The following is a 22,299-nucleotide window of genomic DNA, read 5'->3' as shown; positions in this document are numbered from 1 at the left end:
TAATAGACAAAGTAAATGCCACTATCATTTCGACCAGACGGAAATCATGACTGAATCAAAGCGGAAAGTGAGGACACTGGACCTGATGTTCAAACGGATGAGGGAGACATCCAAAACTGACAACATAATTGAAAAGGACGCAATGCGGTCTGAAAATTATTTTTAAGTTACAAATAATAAACAAAGCATTGAAAATCCAACACAAACTATTATAGCTCTCTGAAACATCAGTTTCTACGCAAAATATAAACTGCGAACTTTTCTATATGTTAATGGGCACTGGGCGTTAAGTGGGGGCGATAGCCATGTTTTCAAGTTCCCAGCAGACAAATTATATGTATTTTCATCTCGAAATAAAATTTAAAACCATAACAAGAGTGGCGGATCCAGAGGGGATTTCCAGAGGAGTACCAGAAAAAAGGGGTTCAAGTCTAACACTAGTATTTGCTCACTTTTGTCTTGAACAAACGTTAATCACGGTGGCATGTCCATCAGCAAGTTTGCGACCAGAACTTGATTTTTTTAATGCATTACGTAGTGTCTTTTTTATAATTGAAATCACACGCTAGACATGCACGAATATTCGACTAAATGTTCGCTAAATAAATCATGTCTATAGATATTTCAGTTTTTAACAGCTAAAAAACATTTTCCGTCGAGGGGGGGGGCTTTGCCCCCTGAACCCCCTACCATGGCTTTGCCCTGGACCCGCTTGGGGGCCATAAGCGGCCCCAAGCGACTCGCCGTAATGGTGCCTACACTTTGTTCCATGCTAAGCTCTGCTCCTGGGCCATTGTGGTCGTATCAGGCTGTATCGTATCCGCGAAGCTCTTTATTTTGGGAAAGGGGGGGGCTTAGTTTAAAATCAACAATTTTTGCGTGTCGCCTGGATTGCGACTCCATTTTACACAATATTCTTCAAACTTTGGTGAATGGTTAGTAAGAATGATATCTTGGATGGGATTGATTGATTTTCACAAAAAAGATGGTCAAATTGGTCAAGAGGAACCTTTTTTTGGGAGGGGGAGGCTGAAAAAAATCTATGGGATATAAGCTTGGATGGGGTTAATTTTTACAGTAATAGTTCAAGTACCACTTTTAATTTGTCTGTAGGGAATGATTTTTTCAAATAACTGAAATATGCATCGTAGTCACTAATAAATTGAGAGCCAGATTGATCAAAGGACCGTTTAATTGAATATTGCAACTTTATATAGTAGTGTATACTAGTTAGAAAAGTCATAACTACCAATAGAACCTTACAAATCCTGAGAAATTTATACATCCATATTTACCAATCTCTGTAAAGGAGTAATTAGAGTATGATGATTACTATTTCCAGAAACAAAACCGTTCCGTTTCATGCATTGAATTCTGCTTGCTTCTGTTTTTTTTCAGTAATTGTATTCTTTCAAGAAATTTCGTTTCTTGAATCGGTAATGAAATTCTTGTTTCTAGGTTTACTATTTCTAGACTATTATCTGAATATAATAGCATTAAAACCTATGATTTTTCAACACTGTATACTTCTATTCCCCATACTCAGTTAAAATCCCGACTTAAAAACATTATACATCGTTGTTTTTCCAAAAAAAAATTGGTACACCTAGATACAAATATATAGTTCTTGGTAGAGATTCCTCATACATTTTAAGAAATAATTCCAAATCATCTTCCAAATATACAGAGGAAGATGTTTACAAAATGCTGGAATTTTTAATCGACAACATATTTGTCCAGTGTGGTGGACGTGTTTTTCAACAAACGGCCGGCATTCCAATGGGAACAAAATGGTGCTCCTTTGCTTGCTGACCTATTTCTTCACTCTTAAGAGGCTGACTTTATAGCTGATTTGATCAGAAAGAAAGAATATCGTTTGGCAAGATCCTTCAATCTCAGTTTCCGCTATATAGATGACGTATTATCTTTAAACAATCCTAATTTCGGGGATTTGATACATCGCATCTACCCAAAAGAACTTGAGATAAAGGATACTACAGACACTGTGAAGTCAGCCTCATATCTTGACCTACAATTAGAAATCGATGGTAAGGGAAAACTATTGACCAAACTTTACGACAAACGTGATGACTTTTCATTCAGAATTGTAAACTTTCCTTTCATCTGTGGCAACATCCCTTCGGCTCCTGCGTATGGAGTGTTCATATCACAACTCATACGTTATGCCAGAGCTTGCCGAAACTACGCAGACTTTTTGTATAGCGCTTGAACTCTAACAAATAGGCTTCTGGAACAGGGTTATGTTGCTACAAAATTGATGCCATCACTACAGAAGTTTTATGGTCGTCATCATGAACTCGTGGATCGTTATGATGTATCCATCAGCACCATGAAAACTGATTTATTCAACGGGTCATAGTTCACCTTTCCTCGTTTGTCTACCCCGGACTTGACTTTTTATGAGCAACTCGGCGGGTGTTTCTAGAAAAGCAGAGGACGCTTACCCTACCGGTGCACCTGGTCCATGCTCCCAGTTTTTAGTGGAGTCCGAGTTGCTCATTTACTTTTGTTACTTTGTATGTATGATTTTAGTTACTTTATATACTTTGTTGTGTATGACTGTTTTCCATGTCTGGTCTTTGTCCCTGGATTACATTCTTTTGATTACCGCTATAACCTTGGTCCCCTTGATTACTCTTTTACATAACATTTCTTAATAAAGTTGTTCTGTTCAACTACAAGAATAAATAATACACATCAAAACCAAAGAGGAGTAATTGGGCAAACTCTTGTTTTATAGTAAAAATCTTTTCTTATTTTGGAGATGAACATCTTAGCCATAAAAAAAATTCCGAGTAAATTTACTTAATTCGGATAAGTATTCATTCACTAGATATTGAAACTGGAAAATCCCACAAAATAACTTTATTATTTAAATAGAAACAAAACAATGCTTTTGATGTTACATACTCACAATGGGGCGGATGCTATCGGAGGTGCAGTTCCTAAGCACTTTATGTCACACCCGGTTTTTGTGGAATTCATATTGCAAGTGCTTTTATTTTTGTTGTAATGTCAGTTTTTACATTAAGTTGCATATTTCGGATGTCTGTGTACTTGGATGATTTTCATATCTGGATTCTGATGTCTCTGAATTTACCTTCTTTGCCATGCTTTGATATCGGTTTTTACGTTGATATTTGGTCTGATTAAAATGGTTAACAGGTTATGAAGTTCCGCGGTTTTCCTTTTTCTCTAGATTTTGAATTCCAGATTAAACATATTAAATTACTTCAGCAAATGAATTGACGAAAAACACGCATTCACAATTTAAAGAATTGTGCAAAAATGGATGCAGACCGAGATTTTATCCCTTTTCGTTCAGATGATGTCATTGATCTAACTAACTTTACATGTAGCAGTGAGTTCCTCCAAGTCAGGGTTTTGAGTTCACCTTCGCCCTCTTTTACGTTTGAGCTAGAGAGTGTAGAATGTGTAGATTCTAAGTACATGTAATTTCATCTGCATTCCAGAGACAAAAAATAAAAAAAAAAAAAAACACAACAAAAAACAAAAAAAAACAAAAATACGTCTGAAAATCAAGAATCAATGTCATGGTAAAAACGTTGTGTGTTGAAAAGGCAATTGCATATTCGCAAAACATACTAATAGCAGTACTGATTTTTTTTTCATGAATAAAACACTGTGTACATAGTATAGTGTAAATAGTTTCTTTTCTCCAATGTATAATTGGGTGTATATGTATAAAGAATCTAGAAACTTCTCTGTTGGTCAAGCGGTATCAAAGATGCGTTAACGAAGTGTTTCGGGAGGAATGCCTCGAATACTTAATCGCCATCCATCGCTTCGCGGCGGGCGACAAGCTTCAGTTTTTATTATGTATGAAAAAAAACATGTTACATGCGTACTGAATTTCTTGGTATTTCATGTTATTCGAATGTTTCTTATAGCTCCAAACAAAATATTTATGTAGCTTAATGTATAATTATTCAAAATGTATGCTATAAATTTGTGTATAAAATCTTTCCAAGAAAAACAATGGTACATTACCTTCAACGTTTTATGCGATTTATCGTTGTACATTTTTTACTTTTAATAACAGTGTCATTGCTCGATTTTCTCTGAAGCCAAAAGGTTGGGCAGGTTGGTAATGTGTAGTTGTGAAGTAACAAATAACATTTCTTGGAATAATTAAAACATCATGAAATTAAAAAAAAATATTGGAACCTTCATTAAAAAATTGGACCTATAATCATGGAAAGGAAATTCACAATTTCAAAAAAGGAATAAAAATCAAAGCGATTTTTTCAGACTTGATATTCTGCACTGAACATTTTGTTTTGCTGTGAATAACCTTTTTGGAACTACGACTGTGCACTATTCTTTCACGTTACGGTCTGGATATTTAGTGGCTGTTTACAGAAACCCCCACCCCGGAAACGAAAACCGTGATTATGAATGCCACATGTATACGGTAAGTATCCCTTTCGGTTCATTCGATTTTTTTTGGGGGGGGGAGGGGGTATATATAAAATAACCGAAAAAAGCCGTTATTTACGTAAGAATAATTGTAATTTAGATATCTGAAAGGTTTTATTTTATCTGTTCGCGAACAAATACTAACCTGAAAACAAGCATAAAATCACGGAAAATAGACTAAGCCAGTCAATTCATGTAGCTGTCAAGTTCAGGCGGGGATTTTTTGTGTGCAGGGAGTCTTAATTTTTCACCAATTCTAACCTCGCTTCACACGGCCTTTATTTCTATTTACGGTATTCATAACCTGAAAGTATAGACCCTCCCATGAAGTTAAATATAGTACATGCATATCTGTTTGTTTTTTATCGACAACTACATGTACATAGAGAACTAAATACTCATGGACAATTCCATGTACATAGACAACTGCATGTACATAGGCAATTGCATGTATATATTAGGCAACTACATGTACATAGACAACTAAATGCACATAGATAACTGCATGTACATAGGCAACTGCATGTACATAGACAACTACGTGTACATAGACAACTATATATATACATAGACGACTACATGTACATAGACAACTACATGTACATAGACAACTACGTGTACATCGACAGCTACATGTACATAGACAACTACATATATACATAGACAACTACGTGTACATAGAAAAATGCATGTACATATAATTTTTCCATTGTTTTTTTGCCTGATAATTTCTATCTCTTAATTTGACGTCAATTTACGTGATAAAATTAATATTTTTTTATAAATGGTAAGTATATGTTTAGCATATTTTATTTCTATAGGATTACGAAAAAAATCTTTAAAAATCAGATTTTGGTCAAAATAAAAAAAAAAGGCAAACACAGTTTCCATATCATACGATCTCGTGAAGTATTTACCAAAAACTTTCATGTTGAAATAAAAAAAAAGTTTTCCATTACCCCTTATGCAAAGTTAAAATGCTCATATATTTTGTAGGAGTGACCAGGTAAAAGTAATAAATAAAAACAAAAACTATGTGCTTTTGGTCTATTTTAAGCATGGCTTGTCATGACCTTTCTATTAAATAACAAAAGCCCCTCAATGGATTGAACACATGTCAAGCTAAAAATATACCAAAAGCACATGGTTTCTATTTTTGTTTTCATGTACCTGAGCTATTCCTTTTACCTGAGAACTCATACAACAAATATGGTAACATTGGGTTAAAATTTTGCATTAAGGGTAATAGGAAACTTTTCTATTTTATGATGGTTGATTTCAGAGTTCGTATGATGTTAGAACTTTCTTTGCCAAAATGTTTATGAATTCTGATGAAAATCTGATTTTTTGTTATAATCCTTAAGACATTAAATGGACTATATATACGTAGGTCTTTGTACACATACATTTACTATACTATTTTTATTTCACTGAACATCTGTTGTTTCCAATGACTCGACTACATCGCCGATAAAAAGAACAGTCTGCCGCTATTTTGTCATGATAGTATGATAACTATTAATAAGGACATTCAAAACTCTAAAACCCACCTTTGCCCATTATAGCATGAGTATTTGTGCCAAAATTTGCTTGTTAAATATAGCGCTTAAAGACAGGAACCTGTGTCTCTAGAAAAATAAGCCTTGCTGGAAGTAATTGCATGCCCACCCAGATATAAAAAAAAACATGAACCTCGCCAGACGTTATTGCCCGCCCAGATCGGACAACAACCTCGCAGGATGTGGCTACCCACCCTGAACAGACAAGTGAACCTCGTCGGACATAATTTCCAACCTTGAACAAACAAGAACCTCCTCGATCAGACGTGATTTACCATCCTTAAAAAATAACAAGTACCTCGCCGAACGCGAAAACCTGAAAAAAAAGCAACAAGAACCTAGCCGGACGTAATTACCCACCCTTAGAAAACAACAGTAAATGAACCAGTCATGATTATCCATACTAAACAAATAACAAGAACCTCACCGGACGTGACCAACCCACCCTGAACAAACAACGTGAATCACATCTGACATGATTACTCATTCTTAACAAACAACAAGAACTTCGCTGGACGCGATTACCCACCCTGAATACACAAAAAGAACTTCACCGGACGTGATTACCCATCAAAACAAACAGCAAGAACCTAGCCAGACGTGATTACTTACCGAAAGAACAACAAGAACCTCGGAGACGTGATTACCCACCATGAACAAACAAGAACAACCTAGACGAACGCGATAACCCACCCTGAATAAACAACAAGAACTTCGCCGAACGTGATTACCCGTCCCGAACAAACAAGAACTTTGCCAGACCGGACAACCCACCCTGAACAAACAACGTGAACCGGGCCTGACGGGATAAATTACCCTGAACAATGTGAACCCCGCCGGACGTGATAAACCATCCTAAACAAACTAAAAACACTTAGCTGGACATAATTATCCACCCTGAACAAACTAGAACCTCCTCGATTGGACGTGATTACCCACCTCGAACAAACAACTGGAACCTCACCGGATGCAATAATCCACATTGACAAGAACACATCGCTGGAATGACTTCTGATTCTAAACAAATTACGTGAACCTCGCCGAAAATCAACATCCCTGCCAGATTATACCCATCCTTAACAAACAACAAGAACCTCACCACTTAGAACAAAGAAGAACCTTTATGGATATGATTACCCACCCCCTAACAGGACGTGAACAAACAACGTGAACCCTAAACAAACAATGTGGACCCCCACCCTGAACAAACAACCGGGCGTGACAACTTGAAAAAAAAAAACGTTACCAGTCCTGTGATTGACTTAAGTGGAAAGTTTTATTGTTTGTTGATCATTGATTGCTATTAGATCAAATTAATATTGTCATCAATTAATAACCACAAAGATAACGAATGTTTAAACAACACAACGATTTACCACTTCCAATGCATCCCTGAGCACGATTTGATTAACGTTAATTAACCTTAATTATTGTTTACAGTAGTTTAAATTAGATTATATTGGGTAGCACCAAGTTCTATTTACTTCTACTAAGCACGAAAATGAAAGGCTATGAGTTGGTACAGCTTGTTTTGATGAAAGCTTTACTTTAGCTTTTATGTTAATTGGATATTTAGATCAGTTTGAAGTATCTGTAAGCTCGTCCTAGCGAATAGAATGAGTAGAGAGATGGAATACAACCTGGGAAGATTTTTTGGGTATGTTTGGGTATATGTTAACAATTCCTTGTACAGTCAACTACAGATGAACGCTTAATACAGCATTTCTATTTGTTATTGCTGAAAAATAAACGGGGTAAGTTTATTTTTGTTGTAAAACAACTTTTGGGTAGATTGCACAATCACGTTGTTGAGCAGTTTCTTTTAAAATTCTGCTCTGATCATATACTTGTTAAACTGTGCATGATTGCATGGTGTAAATATTATTTTGATATGTTTAAATCATATACCAGCTTCAATGTAAGGATTTTATATCATTTCTTTGCCTGGGATTTTGAATATACAAACAAGCGTTATCACAAGACTAGAATATGATAGAAAGATAGCTATAAATTTCCCGTTACTTCAGGCTCATCTGTACTTCTATTTTATGTTGAAGAACAAATCTTGCTATTATGCGTTCTAATCGTACTTGATAACTGCCGTTTATATTAATTTTCTGTTCAACGAATAGAAATATTATATCAAAAGCAATATTTGAACATATGACATCGCTAACAATTGTCAAAGTGGTTATTATAGGTTTGTATTGTAAGCAGTGAAGTAAACAGAATGCCTACATTGAGATTTTAACAATATTTTTGTCGCTTGTATCGTGCTTTGGGCGACTTAAAATATTTCATGTAAGCTTTTTTTTTATCTCAGGCGAACCCAGGAATAATGTTATAGTAATGAATTGGACAAATAGTTCTTGTGATGAAATACAACATCTATCATTGACAGTAGAAAAGATATCGGAGAAAAGGATTTACATCTATATACCATCCATCATATACACGTGTATATTGCTTATCATTGGCATCCCAGGAAATTCTACTGTTTTTTATATATACTTTACCAGATGGAAACCAAGTTCAACTCGTGTATTTATAATAGCACTTGCCGTTTTAGATTTTACCAACTGTTTGTTTACATTACCATTTGAACTTGCCAATATGTTGAACCCTTTTACGTTTGACCATTCTGTTCTATGTAAAGTTTTCCGTTTTTTCACATATACTTGTAATAGCGGGGGTGCTCTGTTGTTAATAGCTATAGCTTTAGATAGACACAGTCGGATATGTAAGCCGTACAGTAAACCAATAAACCCCAAAGTGGCTAAAATCATAACTGCTGTTATTGTCATTACGTCTGTGTTTTTTTGTTGGCCGTCTTTGGTATTATACGGGACAGAGAGTAGGAATGTCACGCCTACAATCGAATTGAAGTTCTGTCAAATAGAAGATCAGTACCGTAATACACAATATCCATTGGCTTATATTTTAGTACAGTGCGCCTGTACGTTAGTGGTCTTCTCCATTTTGGTAGTTATTTATTCTGTTATTGGCACTCAAGTATGTCGTCGTTGGAAATTCCGTACACGGTCCATCAAAACAATAAGTGACCCAGATGATAGTGTTATTCCAGACACGCCAAAAGCGAACTGTGAAGGTGACGAAGTTTTGTGGAGAGGAGAAACAAAAGTAACAACTCGGGAACATGAAACAGAGAGTTCGCACACTTCAACAACAAGACATAGAATTTTAGCACCGTCGGCATTACAAAAAAATAGAAGAGTTCTTGACAGACGTACAATACGGATTGGAAAGACGACTGTCATGTTGTTCGTGGTAACTATTGTATACATCTTGTGTTTTTCACCATTTTTAGTACTTGCCAGTCATCGCTCAGTTTACCCAGAAAGATGGCTAAACCTATCTGATTCAGGAGAAATTGCTTATCATTTCTTTTTAAGGTCATATTTGGCCAATTGTGCAGTTAACCCAATTATTTACTCATTTTTTAATCCAATGTTCAGAAAGGAGTGTGTCAATTTATACAGGATATTGTGGTTACATTTTAATAGACGGAGTCCTTAAAACGCACCAAGAAAAATAACTTTCATATTTGGTTCTATGGTATTCTTTGGGGGATTTAATGCACGGTGTTACTTCATTGTCTGTCTTCTTTTTGTAAGTAAATGATCAGTATGCACCTTTTGAAAGTCATCTTTTTCATTGTACCAAAATGTATATAGATGCTTTAATTTTACGTGTTTATACACGTAAAACGTTTGTAGAGCGTGTTCCTTTTTTTGATATAAAAATTAGATGTCAGTCGCTGTAAGTGACCAGGAAATATTTATCACCGGTGCAAACTAATTTACCTATGTTAAAAAATTACATGTCCCACGCCCATAGATTAAAAAAAAAACTTATTTTCTGTACATTCGTTGATTTCAATAAAGCTTTCGACAAAGTTCAACGATGCTAGTGGTGTTATAATATTATTAGAATCATTTATCGAAATATCAGATCTTGTGAATCAATAAATGATATTCATTCGACTTTTTCAGCATGTGATATTGGTTTGGGACAAGGTGAAAGTATAACTTTCGTGACACAAAATTGACTTTTATGACGCATAAATGAAAATTCGTTGTATGTTATAAATTTTGTTAATCTGAACTCATTTTTTGTCGAACAAAATTCATTTTTGTCTGTACAAAATTTAATTGTGAGTACAAAACCACACCAATCCCATTCGGCGCCCTGTATATGTGAAAATAACACTATAATAGATGGGCTTTGTGCAACTTAAACTTCAAGAGACGGTTTTTGTGAAGCTAACGTTATAAGAGACGATTTATACTCTTCGATACGGGTTATGTGCAGCTAACACTATAAGAGACTTTTTATGTGAAGCTAACATTAAAAGAGAGTTTTTATATGAAGCTAACATGAAAAAATACTTTTTATATGAAGCTTACATTAAAAGAGACGGTTTATGTAAAGCTTTAACTATAAGAGGTGGTTTATGAGAAGCTCACACTGTAGAAGACAGTTTAAGTGAAACTTGCAATATGATAGATGGTTTATGTGAAGCTAATGCTATATGAGGCGGTTTATGTTCAGCTAACATTGAAAGAGTAATCAAGGGAACCAAGGTTTTAGCGGTAATCAAAAGAATGTAATCCAGGGACAAAGACCAGACATGGAAAACAGACATACACAACAAAGAACATAAAGTAACTAAAATCATATATACAAAGTAAAAGCAAATAAGAAACTCGGACTCCACTAAAAACTGGGAGCATGGACCAGGTGTACCGATAGGGTAAGCGTCCTCTGCTTTTCTAGAAACACCCGCCGAGTTGCTCATAAAAGTCAAGTCCGGGGTAGACGAAAGAGGGAGGGAAAACTTTGACACGTTGAACAAATCAGTTTTCATGGCGGAGATGAATACACCGTAACGATCTTCAAGTTCATGATGACGACCATATAACTTTTGTAGTGATTACCTCAATCTTGTAGCAACATAACCTTGCTCCAGAAGCCTATTTGTTATTCTAGCGTGATACAAAAAGTCTACGTAGTCTCGGCAAGCTCTGGCATAACGTGCGAGTTGAGATATGAACACTCCATAAGCAGGTGCTGAAGGAATGTTGTTACAGATGAAAGGAAAGTTAATAATATTGAATGAAAAGTCATCACGTTTGTCGTAAAGTTTGGTCAATAGTTTTCCTTTACCATCGATTTCTAAGTGTAGGTCAGATATGAGGCTGATTTAACAGTTTCTGTAGTATCCGTAATCTCAAGTTCTTTTGGGTAGATGCGATGTATCAAATCCCCAAAATTAGGATTGTTTAAAGATAATTCGTCATCTATATAGCGGAAAATGAGATGAAAGAATCTAGCTAAACGATATTCTATCTTTCGGATGAGACCAGGTATAAAGTCAGCCTTATAAGAGTGAAGGAATAGGTCAGCAAGTAAAGGAGCACAATTCGTTCCCATTGGACTGCCGACCATTTGATGAAAAACGCGTCCACCACATTGGACAAATATGTTGTCGATTAAAAAATTCCAGCATTTTGTAGACATCTTCTGTATATCTGGAAGATGATTTGGAATTATTTCTTACAAAGTATGAGGAATTTCTACCAAGAACTATATATTTGTATCTAGGTGTACCATCTTTTTTGGAACAAACAACGATGTATAATGTTTTACGTCGGGATTTTAACTGGGTGTGTGAAATAGAAGTATACAGTGTTGAAAAATCATAGGTTTTTATGCTATTATATTTTGATAATATTCTTCAACTGATTGTCTCCAAAAGATCTTTCGAATTTTTTAGGATCCACATTGAATTAATACCACTACGGGAGTAACAAGTGTTGTGGTAGGACTGCAAACCCTCTTTGAAAGCTGTGAGTATAGAAGTTAAAAGTTTTGAAAGAGGTTTGGTGGTACATTTTGCGGATCCAGCTATGTAACTTTGTTTGTAAGGATTGTTAAAAGACGGTTTGTGTGAAACTAACACTATAAGAGACGGTTTATGTGAAGCTAGCGCTATAAGACACTATGAGAGACGGTTTGTTTAGAATAAACAAGTGAGACGGTTTAAGTGAAGCTAACACTATAAGAGACGGTTTATTTGAAAGCAACACTATAAAAGGCGGTTTATATAAAGCTAACGCTGTAAGAGAAGTGTATGTGTTCTAATTCCATTATGCAACGACTCAGGCTTCAATAGATATCATTTTTAATCTATAAGAATTAAAGAAATGACAGATATGATGTCATTATATAATGGATAACTATTTAAAACACAAAACCTGTTCAAAAATTTTCATTCAGATCTGTACTATCTTATTCTTTATGTTTTTGTTTTGTTTTTTTTTATATATACACATGTACACACGTACATAATGCCAGTCACACTTCTGCATCAACCACTAATGGACTGTATAAAACCTTTTATGATGATTAGTAGATGGTGCCATTGTGCACCTGCTATTATGACTTTTGATCTTACGGTACCTGAGGTTTCCATTAGAGTAGCATGGAATACTTGAGATGAAAGGTTTTCAATTTGTATTCACAAGCATTTACGTATTTTCATAAAATTTCTAGGAATAATTAGTAAACTTCCGCTATAAAACTGTTTGCATATAGTAATCATGATTCCATTTCGTCCGTCTCACCTTCTGTTCTTCCTTCAGAACTTTCTTCATTCCTAAAATTCCATTTGTACTAAACGATCCACACAAATTTACTTTAATCGGGGTGGGGTCATATCGTCCTAAAAATGCGAAATGGTCGCATTGAGGCTTAGGGGAATGTTAAGATATAAATACATATAACAAATTTGACATTACCTACTTTTCGGTCAGAGAAAGCTTTCCTCTTATGTCAATTTCTATAAAAGCAGAGGCAATGCAATGATTATGACATTCCATAAATTACCACCGATTGATAAGTACTCATTTGCCTGCCCTTTTTCGTATCAATAGAGACAGTTCATTCACGCATGAACTACGACAGATACTAAAAGATCAAGGAATTTTGTTGTTGGATATATAGCATTGGTTTTTCTTCTACTACGCCTGATTGTACTGTTAAAGAGATTCTGAAATTCATTTAATTTATTGCAACTAGAACTAGATTAGTTACCTATTCTATATGTCTTAAGTGTCACATTTTTTTCTTTTTAAAATTTGTATTTATTCCATTTTTATATTTTCATTAAAATAGTTTCATTCCGAGCGATATTGAACTGAATCATCGATTTACCCAAGATTTCAATTATTTAATATAAATTTTATACAGAATTTTACATATCAGTTTGTTTTGTCGCACATTAAAATAATTCGGATTTTATGCTGTTACATTGGAATTAAACCATAATTGTTAACGACCAGCGACTTTCGTGTGACTTCCCAAGAGATTTACTTAAAGCGATAAAACATTTTAAGAAAATGGTTAAAATTAACATTATACCGAGAGAATGAAATTGGTCATTATTAAATTGTCATACCATACTCCATGAATTAAATTGCATGGAAAGATTTGGAATTTCATAAAGAATTATATGACTGTTTTTAAAATGATAATTGTGAGTGAGAAGACTGCTTTAGCAAACTTTAAAAGTAAAGCAGATGACCAGTTTATGCGAAGTGCTTATGCATAAGATAGTTATCAAAACTCAGTGGCGAATTTGTGAGCTGTTCTGCGAGAAATATCGGAAACACAGAATCGATTTAAGGCCTAATAGTAAGTCCAGCATTTTGGTTTTTAGCCTCCCTTTTTGTCTTAAACAGTAGTTTATAATATAACACGATATCGCAGACTTGATAATACTATGTCAAAATGTCAAATTAATAGAGGTGTCCGTGGAATTTTTAAGGTTTCACGCAATAATTAGGCTACATAGATATTTTTGTCAATTTGTGCAAATAAACTTAAACTGAGACAATAAAACAAGCAAATCCAACATTTTTTTTACAATAAAATTTATACATTCTTAAAATCCTAACGTTATGGTATATTTTGTCATAAAAATCTGTAGCTATGGTAACATAATGGGAAAAAAAGATAAGTTAACATAACATATTGAAAGGTGATTTCCCAAAACTACTTTTCTAATTTACAGTATCAGGCACTTTAAAACTGCCAAGAAAAGAAAGCAGTTATGGTATTTATGGAAAAAAAACAGTGTACCTTTTTCTACTTATTTGTTCATGGCTTTAATTCTAAAACTTTGTGCGAAATTATGCACTTTTTGAGAAACAGCCAGCTAATATAGAGGGGTGATGACCAGAATCTTCCCGGTTTGTCTAAAATATGCACTTTTCACTTCTTTATCTTCACAAGTATTGCATCTATCTATATACGAAAGTTCTACTACCCAAAATCGGAATTAATCAAAGTTTCAACTTTTACTTTTAAGTTTTACTATATTAGACCAGGTCAACTTTGTTTACGAAACAGAGAAACTCAATCGCATCTGTCGAGTGCAACTTCAATTTTTACAAATCCGATTCAACATTAATACAAAAGAAAAACATGAATCATTTTTTTACAATCTCATTTAATACTATTCGTATGCATGTTAAAAAGATGAAGATTCAGGTCGGCAGCTCTCAGGAAGATGTTGAAAAGTTACTCTTCTCCCATAAGTCTTCGAAACTCAAGTTTTATAAAAAAAAAAAAATTACATATAAGTTAATAAGTTTGCATCCTATCATTCTCCTTGTTTAGTAGAGGTATACAAATTTGGTGTTATCTGAAAGCTAAATGAATCAGCAATACTCTAAAAACTTCATTTTCTTTATTCAGTGTAGGGTAAAACAGTTCTGAACAAAAACTCTAGGCCCCTTGATATGGCTAAATTTCAAAACGAAAGTAGTGATTTCTGCACCTGTCTACTTTCACTTTACCGTTCTTTCTTAGAAGGCACATAAGGTATTTTTATGAGAGTTAAGGTAAAGGGTGAACATCATAATGATACCCCTCTAGCACCATCTGTACTGATGTAAAAAAAATAAGCCTTATAAAAAGCTGAATTTAACATAAAAAGTAATTGAAACCAGAAATAGTGGAATGACACCTCAAATATTTTTGAACCTCCTGCTGGCTTTCCCATCAAGCTACTTCCGGGGAATAAATCCGAAGAACGTGGGATAAAGGATACTACATGTATGTAATCAGCTTCATATGTTGACCTACTCTTAGTGATCGATGGAAAAGGAAATCTATCGTCAACTTTCCTTTCACTTGTGGTAATATCCATTAAGCATCTGTGTAAGTAGTTTACATATTACAACTCCTACGTTATGCCAGAGCTTATTACCGAAACTACGCGGACTTTTTGCACCGTGCTTGACTTCTTGCAATTACCTTAGGTTCATGGAAAAGGTTTATGTTGCTACATGGTCGTCATCATGAACTCGTTGATCGTTACGGTGTATCCATCTGCACCACCATAACTTAGTTATTCTTCATGTAACAGTTTTCTTTGCCGTCTCATCAACCTCGGTGTGACATTTTATGAACTCGGTGGGTGTTAATAGAAAAGCTATTTTCTTTGCAATGGTCACTATCTCTGGATTGTGTTCTTTTTTTCTCTTGATTAACGTTATAATCCTGGTTCCCCATTTCCCTTTCCTGGTACTGTAGAACTGATATAAACAAACTACTTTTTATTACGAACACTGTCACCAAATCAACAGTATAGCTATAGGGGCTAAAATTGCTCCTTAATTAATATGGCACATTTTGATAGTCGAGTATTTCACCATTTCATCTAAACCTCTCTCTTGACCAAATCTTCGATGACTTCGAAACATTATGGAATGAGTCTCGAAAAAATAGATAAAGCATATCGTCCATCCGTGCAACAATCAAACAGAAAAAAAAACCAATAATTTGCAGCAAAAAGGTCAACATATTGGAGAAATTACAGACAAAAACAGGACTGGAAGATAGTAATGGAAAGACAAAGCTAATTACCATCAAAGGGCAAAATGTGCAAGATGTAATAGGAGTTAATTAATTATTTAGGAGCAATAGTTAGTAAGACGGAGTATGAATGAACAAATCAAGAGAAGAATTCGAAAATATAAAACTGCGTAAGATCTTGAAAATCAAAAACCTTAAAAGAAAGACAAAAAATAAGATATTCAGTACTTTCTCAATGTTGCTCCCATATTCTGCTATTAAAAAACTGTCAAAAACTGGCTTAAAATTATGAAACTCATTTTTTAGGTAAAAACAAGAGGCTTATTGCAAATGTTAAAAGAATCAGTAAACATGACATCTTCAATTTCTCTGCTCACTTAGAATCTTAAGTATGATTTTAGCTTTTATTAGTAAGTCAATTTGTACAATTCGTTTCTTTATTTTTCATTTTTTATTTGTGTCTCTAAAATGCAAATGGTTTGCTAAGGTAAACTAGAGGCTCAAGAGAGCCTGAATCGCTCACCTGGTTAACCATTTGCTTATTTGAAAAAGTTGAGGAATGAGTTGAAATCAACTAAATTGTCAAATGCAAGAAATGCTTTTCATAGCATTTTCACGACCTGAACCAGAGTTTTGCTAAAGGCAACATTTTTTTTTTTTTTCAAAAAACCTGTCTTATGACCACTAAGTTCCATTTTAGTATAGGCAGCCATATCTATTCACGGATTAAAAATCATAACAGTCATTTTGAGCACAATACACTAAAGAACTATTATGCTTATTTTCATTCAATGATCTTAAATGGTTTTAGAGAAGAAGATTTTCAAAGTTGTACATGTAAAAAAAAAAACAAAAAAAAACTGTTTCAGTGGTCATTTCTCCTACATTAGTCAATGAATGGTTTTGAAAAATTCGGCATAGGACCTTCTCGTGATGCTTAACAATTGTACCCATGCCAGAAATTAGCTAAAGGCAACGGTTTTTGAGTTACTTGCAAAAAACTGCCATCTGACCCCTATGTTCTATTTTTAGTAATGGCGGCCATGTTTTTTCATGAATCAAAAATCCCAACAGTCAATTTGTATGGGATACCCTAATGAACATATATGTCAACTTTCATTAAATTCTATGCAATGGATTTTGAGAAGAAGATTTTCGAAGTTGCACATGCGAAAATTAAAAAAAAACTGTTTCAGGGGCCGTAACTCCTACATCAGTTGACCAATCGTTTTGATAATTTTGGCATAGGTCCGTCTCATGATGCTGAACAATATTTTCCCATGCCAGAAATTTGCGAAAGGCAACGGTTTTTTAGTTATTTGCAAAAAACTGCAATCTGACCTCTATTTTCTATTTTTAGTAAAGTGGCCATGTTTTTTCATGAATCAAAAATCCCAACGGTTATTTTGTGCAGAACACCCTAAGGAAAAATCATGCCAAGTTTAAAACCTGTCAGTCCGGTAGTTTCAGAGAAGATTTTTTTTAATTTGTCCACCACGACGACGACGGACGCAAAGTGATGGCATAAGCTCACTTGGCTTTCGGCCAGGTGAGCTAAAAATGTGGTATCTCAATATCTTGTTGCTTTAATTAATTACACATCGTAGCGGCGGTGTGTGCGGCTTCTCCTAGCAGGTCAAGGGTAGTTGTGTAACTTTTCATCTATCGTTGGTACAGTTATTTACAGGTTACTAGGTTTATTACCTACAGAGCCTGTCCGTTGTTTGTGGAATACACACTGATGCATTGATATCATCACAATTCAAATGATTATAGTTTATATTGACTTCGCTAATAAAGATGATATGTAGTCATTCCTTATATTCAAAATAAATTGGTAACACGTTTAATTATGAATCTTAATCATAATGGAATTGATCATTTTAGATCACGATGATTGCTAGAATATTTATATGTTGTAATATAGATTTCAAATAACCACTGAATAATCATGGGTCGAAAATATATTGCAGTTATCACATGATGACATTTCTATATTCGATACCATTAGTTAAATAAGGTTTGTCATTCCGAGAACAAATACAATCGAACGATCGAATTGGTTAGGGACATAGTTTTGATTCATTATTTAACGAATTACTATAGATCATCTCGACATTTGAAAATCATGATTATTCTGCTATCAAGTGATTCCCAGGAGAACGTTAAAACATAGCTGAATAACAAACACAAAAATGCTCATGCTAGTTGAGAGCTTACTGAGAGTCATCTGTGATAGTTTTCCCCGGGAGATGTAACAGATTTAGGATATGGAAATTAAATCATTTTGCTTCGATGTGACAATCGGCGGGCAAGTATTGATCGCTCTGTCTTTAAAAGGACGAACTGGATTCTATAATTGTTCTGTTGTTCAGAAACCACTCGAGACACGTTTATTAAATTAAAAGGGTGGATTGTGTCACAGATAACTTCGGTTAAGATGACTGACGACAGAGTAAGATCAAGTATAGGAAATACTTCATTCACTATTTCATTGTCTTTTAACAACACATATGACGATGTAATAACCTCAATTAATTATTATGGCTTGGTCTACACGTCATTTTTATTCATGGTGGGACTACCTGGAAATATTACCGTGTTCTATGTATATTCCAAGAAGACTAGAAAAAATTCCACAACTGTTTTTATTTTAGTGCTTGCTGTGTTTGATCTTATAAACTGTACGGCTACTTTACCTACCGAAATAGTTATGTTGCTGAATCCATTTGTATTTCACATAGGACCAGTGTGTAAAATGTCCAGGTTTACTACGTATACGTGTAACAGTTCAGCGGCTGTAATATTGGCAGCAATTGCTGTAGATAGATATAAAAGGGTCTGTAAACCTCATGGAAAACAAATAACTCTTAAAAGAGCTAAATACATGGCCGCTATGGCGTTTATCATGGCCGTGAGCTTTACATGGCCTTCATTGGTTATTTACGGTCCCCGAACAGTCCATGCACGGACAGACAATGAAAATATTACGCAAAAGGTATGTGAAATTCATGACTCGTATGTTATCACAATATACCCATTAATTTATTATTCGTATATGTGCTTTTCAACATGTGGAATTTATTTCATACTACTTGCATCATACATCTCTATTGTAATTAAGATGGCAAAACGAAGAAACTTTTCTAGTTTAGTTGGCGGACAATTTACTTCGAAAAGAAATGTGCCAGATATTCAGATAGAAAACCCGTCGTCGCATGTGGCTGATTGCCGAGACACACGAGTTGTCCAAGTTAGCAGCGCCCACGGATCCACAAGAAGCCTAAATGTATGCTGCCGTACAGACGAGTCTAATCTTTATCAGTACGAACCAGCGCCCGTTGCTGTTATTGGTGATATTAAGATGCCAAATGATAATTATGACAACGGTTTACAAAAATCGGAAGGTCGTTGTGAAACAAATGATAAAAGTCTCAACTCATATGGATGTTCAAATGTTGATGAATTAGTTGGTAGTTCAAATTTCGGTGATAACGATAATATTAAAAAATATTCCATTTCTTCACAAGAAAAAACGTTTCATGAAAGACTTCCCAGAGACATTGACATGAATAGTAAACGCACGAAAAGTCTTCTTTCAGTTAACGCCTGTTTCGACCATATTGATACGGAAGCATCAACCGGAACATTTCTTTCAAAAGAAATAAGTCATGAAGAATCTTTTAGCAATAAAATTACACTAAAGACTAAGAGTATAGACATTCCAGATAAAGAATCATGTGAAAAAAAAAATCTCTCAAAAACATCTAGTTTAGACATTCCACTCAACAGCAATTCATCTGACGAAAAGGCTTTTTTTCTAGGAAAATGTAAGTTGTTTCGAAACAGCTTTCCGAACGCTCTGGATTTCGAAAACTTTCGAAGAAAATCGTGTAAATCGCGTTCTCCTAGTTATACCGGTGAAATTTCATTAAGCGGATCAAATAAGAGTCGGATGAGACCTTCCAAAAGAAGCTTAAGGACTCATCGTCTAGGTAAGACGACCCTTATGTTATTGGTTGTGACAGTTGTTTATATTGTCAGTTTTCTGCCGTTTCTAGGGGTAGTTATTCAGAGATCTATCAACCCGGTCGTGCCGCTAACGTTTGATGAAGAATTCGATACTGTATACGAAGCCTTATACCGTTCTTATCTTTTAAACTGTGCTATAAATCCTATCATTTATTCTTTCTTTAACGCCAACTTCAGGAAAGACTGCAGGGCAGCATGCAGGAGAAGAAAATTGTATTACAGACAGTAAAGAGGAATTCATGTGAATACCGAGTACATATTAGGCTACTTCTTGTTCCCATGTCTTCATTCTAGTATAATATCAATGTCATTGATGAATATTTATACCTGTTTTACTAGTTAATCTTTTAATTTACTATTCATATATTAGTATGATTTGGTGGTGTATTTATCCCCTCCTTTCAGAAAATGCTTTTGGTACTAATATTTAACATTTGTAGTTCTAATGTTTTAACATGTTTGTAGTTTAAGGAGGATAGAACTTTATTTCGGTTTCCAAACTTTTACATCAACAATTACTTAATGTCCGTAATAATGCCATAAATTAACGGCAGGTATTTGGTAATAAAAAATAAAGGAAACACTATATTGGTCCTCATGGAAAGATTTGTTCAACGTTTTCTTAGTCCATGATAAAATTATGGCTACAGATCCATATGTCATGTATTATGTCTGACATAAACTGACATATAATGTTTTACTAAATCATAACATAAGGTAGTACATGTACTTTTTTATGAAACAATGACATTTGGCAGCTAGGATAGTCTAAGAGATCCTAACCAGCATTACCTAGTATCCCAACGATAGTCGCACACACAAACACACACACACACACACACACCGAACAGGCAATAACTAGATTCAATGACGATAGTCCGAGACACACACACATAGAACATGCAATATCTAGATTCAAAGACTATAGTCAGGGACAAACTCAAAAGTCCACCCAACCTGCAATGACAATAGTCAGGGACACGCACTCTCAACAGGCAATACCTAGTTTCCAAACCCACACATAACCGGAAATACGATAGTCAGGAAATAGACAAATACACACACACAAATATCATGTAACGACGACAGAGGCAAAATCTCGCATGAATACGAAAGCGCATGATTATAAAATGTATCGGTAGTGCCAATTGCATAATACGCACACTGATGGTGCGTTCACATGGTCAAATTATGCGCATTCAATTCGCATTAAATGCGAATTCTAATGACGCGTTCACACGTAAAACGAAATTCCAATGCGAATTGAAATAGTGCGAATTTTTTAATGCGCTTCTGAAGATAAAGCATTCAAATGCCGTGTGATCGGACGGTTTACCAGTCCAATGAGAATTTAACGTTTTTGATAACGCATGTGAACGCAAAGTGAATTCAAATACGCATTGATGCAAATTCAAAATACGTGTAAGCATTATCGACGTTTTCAATGGACATTAGTAAGTAAGTAACTCTAATTTTCATGGGGACCTTCAAAAACACAAATAAAATTTAAACACCACCATGATATGTACAATGAGATATGTTATATATTTACGTAAATATATAGTTTTCTAAAATGGCAATCTCCAATGAGTCCATAAATACACCTTTAGTTTGTTTAAAAGTGAAATTATTAAGGAAATATTTGTTACTTGCTCATTCCAATCAAAGTTTTCATTTCTACACTAATCAATTTTTAATAACATCATTATTGATTTGAAAATTACGTCTCTGTCTAGGGCATAAACTTCAATACTTATTTCAGTGTTTATCTTCATACTTCGGTTATCTATCACACAATGCATGATTCAACAAGTCAGCATTCAACTTAATACTTGAGTTTAATTAGAAGTATTTGATGGTGATACATGTGTTTGAATATTATCTGTCAAGTGATTGCAGTACACTAAATAGTAAACTACTCGATTTTATTTGGAAAAAAATGGGTTGAAGCGAGGCATCCCCAATCTGAGATCACCCTTTTCGCGTTTATATACTAGTTGGACTGCATATTTGATGATGGGAGCAAGCCCCTGTGATTTAATGTAAACCCGCCGATTTGTTCAAGTCTATTTTCAAACTGTTTATATACTTCATTTACAGGAATAAAGTTCAGTTTGAAATCTTCGTATCCCCATGTGTTTTCTTATGTAAAGATTTGCAACAAACTAAAATAAAATCTGAGGTATTAATACTAATTTATCTGCAATTTGACTGGAAAAAATGAGAATTTAATACATTCACAATGTTGTGAGGATCATAAAATGATTGATTTCATATTCTATATTAATAGGATATGTATTAAGTATTTTCCTTTTTAAGTTGCTAATACTGTTAGCGACTTCTT

The 22,299-nt window shown here is 34.5% G+C and overlaps 2 protein-coding genes across 2 annotated transcripts; both read left to right on the top strand.

Annotated features, from left to right (window-relative positions):
• Nucleotides 1-7,534: 7,534 nt before the first annotated feature.
• LOC148623745 (cholecystokinin receptor type A-like) lies at nucleotides 7,535-9,926 on the top strand. The gene is made up of 2 exons (XM_088571146.1): nucleotides 7,535-7,774; nucleotides 8,344-9,926. The coding sequence occupies exon 2, from the start codon at nucleotides 8,370-8,372 to the stop codon at nucleotides 9,555-9,557; it is 1,188 nt and encodes a 395-aa protein (XP_088427272.1). The 5' UTR covers nucleotides 7,535-7,774; nucleotides 8,344-8,369; the 3' UTR covers nucleotides 9,558-9,926.
• A 7,995-nt stretch (nucleotides 9,927-17,921) lies between these two features.
• LOC148623744 (uncharacterized) lies at nucleotides 17,922-22,075 on the top strand. Its single transcript, XM_088565822.1, has one exon. The coding sequence runs from the start codon at nucleotides 18,364-18,366 to the stop codon at nucleotides 20,182-20,184; it is 1,821 nt and encodes a 606-aa protein (XP_088421948.1). The 5' UTR covers nucleotides 17,922-18,363; the 3' UTR covers nucleotides 20,185-22,075.
• Nucleotides 22,076-22,299: the final 224 nt, after the last annotated feature.

Source organism: Perna viridis, chromosome 2, assembly GCF_037379345.1.
Source record: "Perna viridis isolate PV_CMFRI_1.1 ecotype Kerala chromosome 2, ASM3737934v1, whole genome shotgun sequence".
Taxonomy (NCBI): Eukaryota; Metazoa; Mollusca; class Bivalvia; order Mytilida; family Mytilidae; genus Perna; species Perna viridis.
This window is presented reverse-complemented; position numbering and strand designations above follow the sequence as displayed.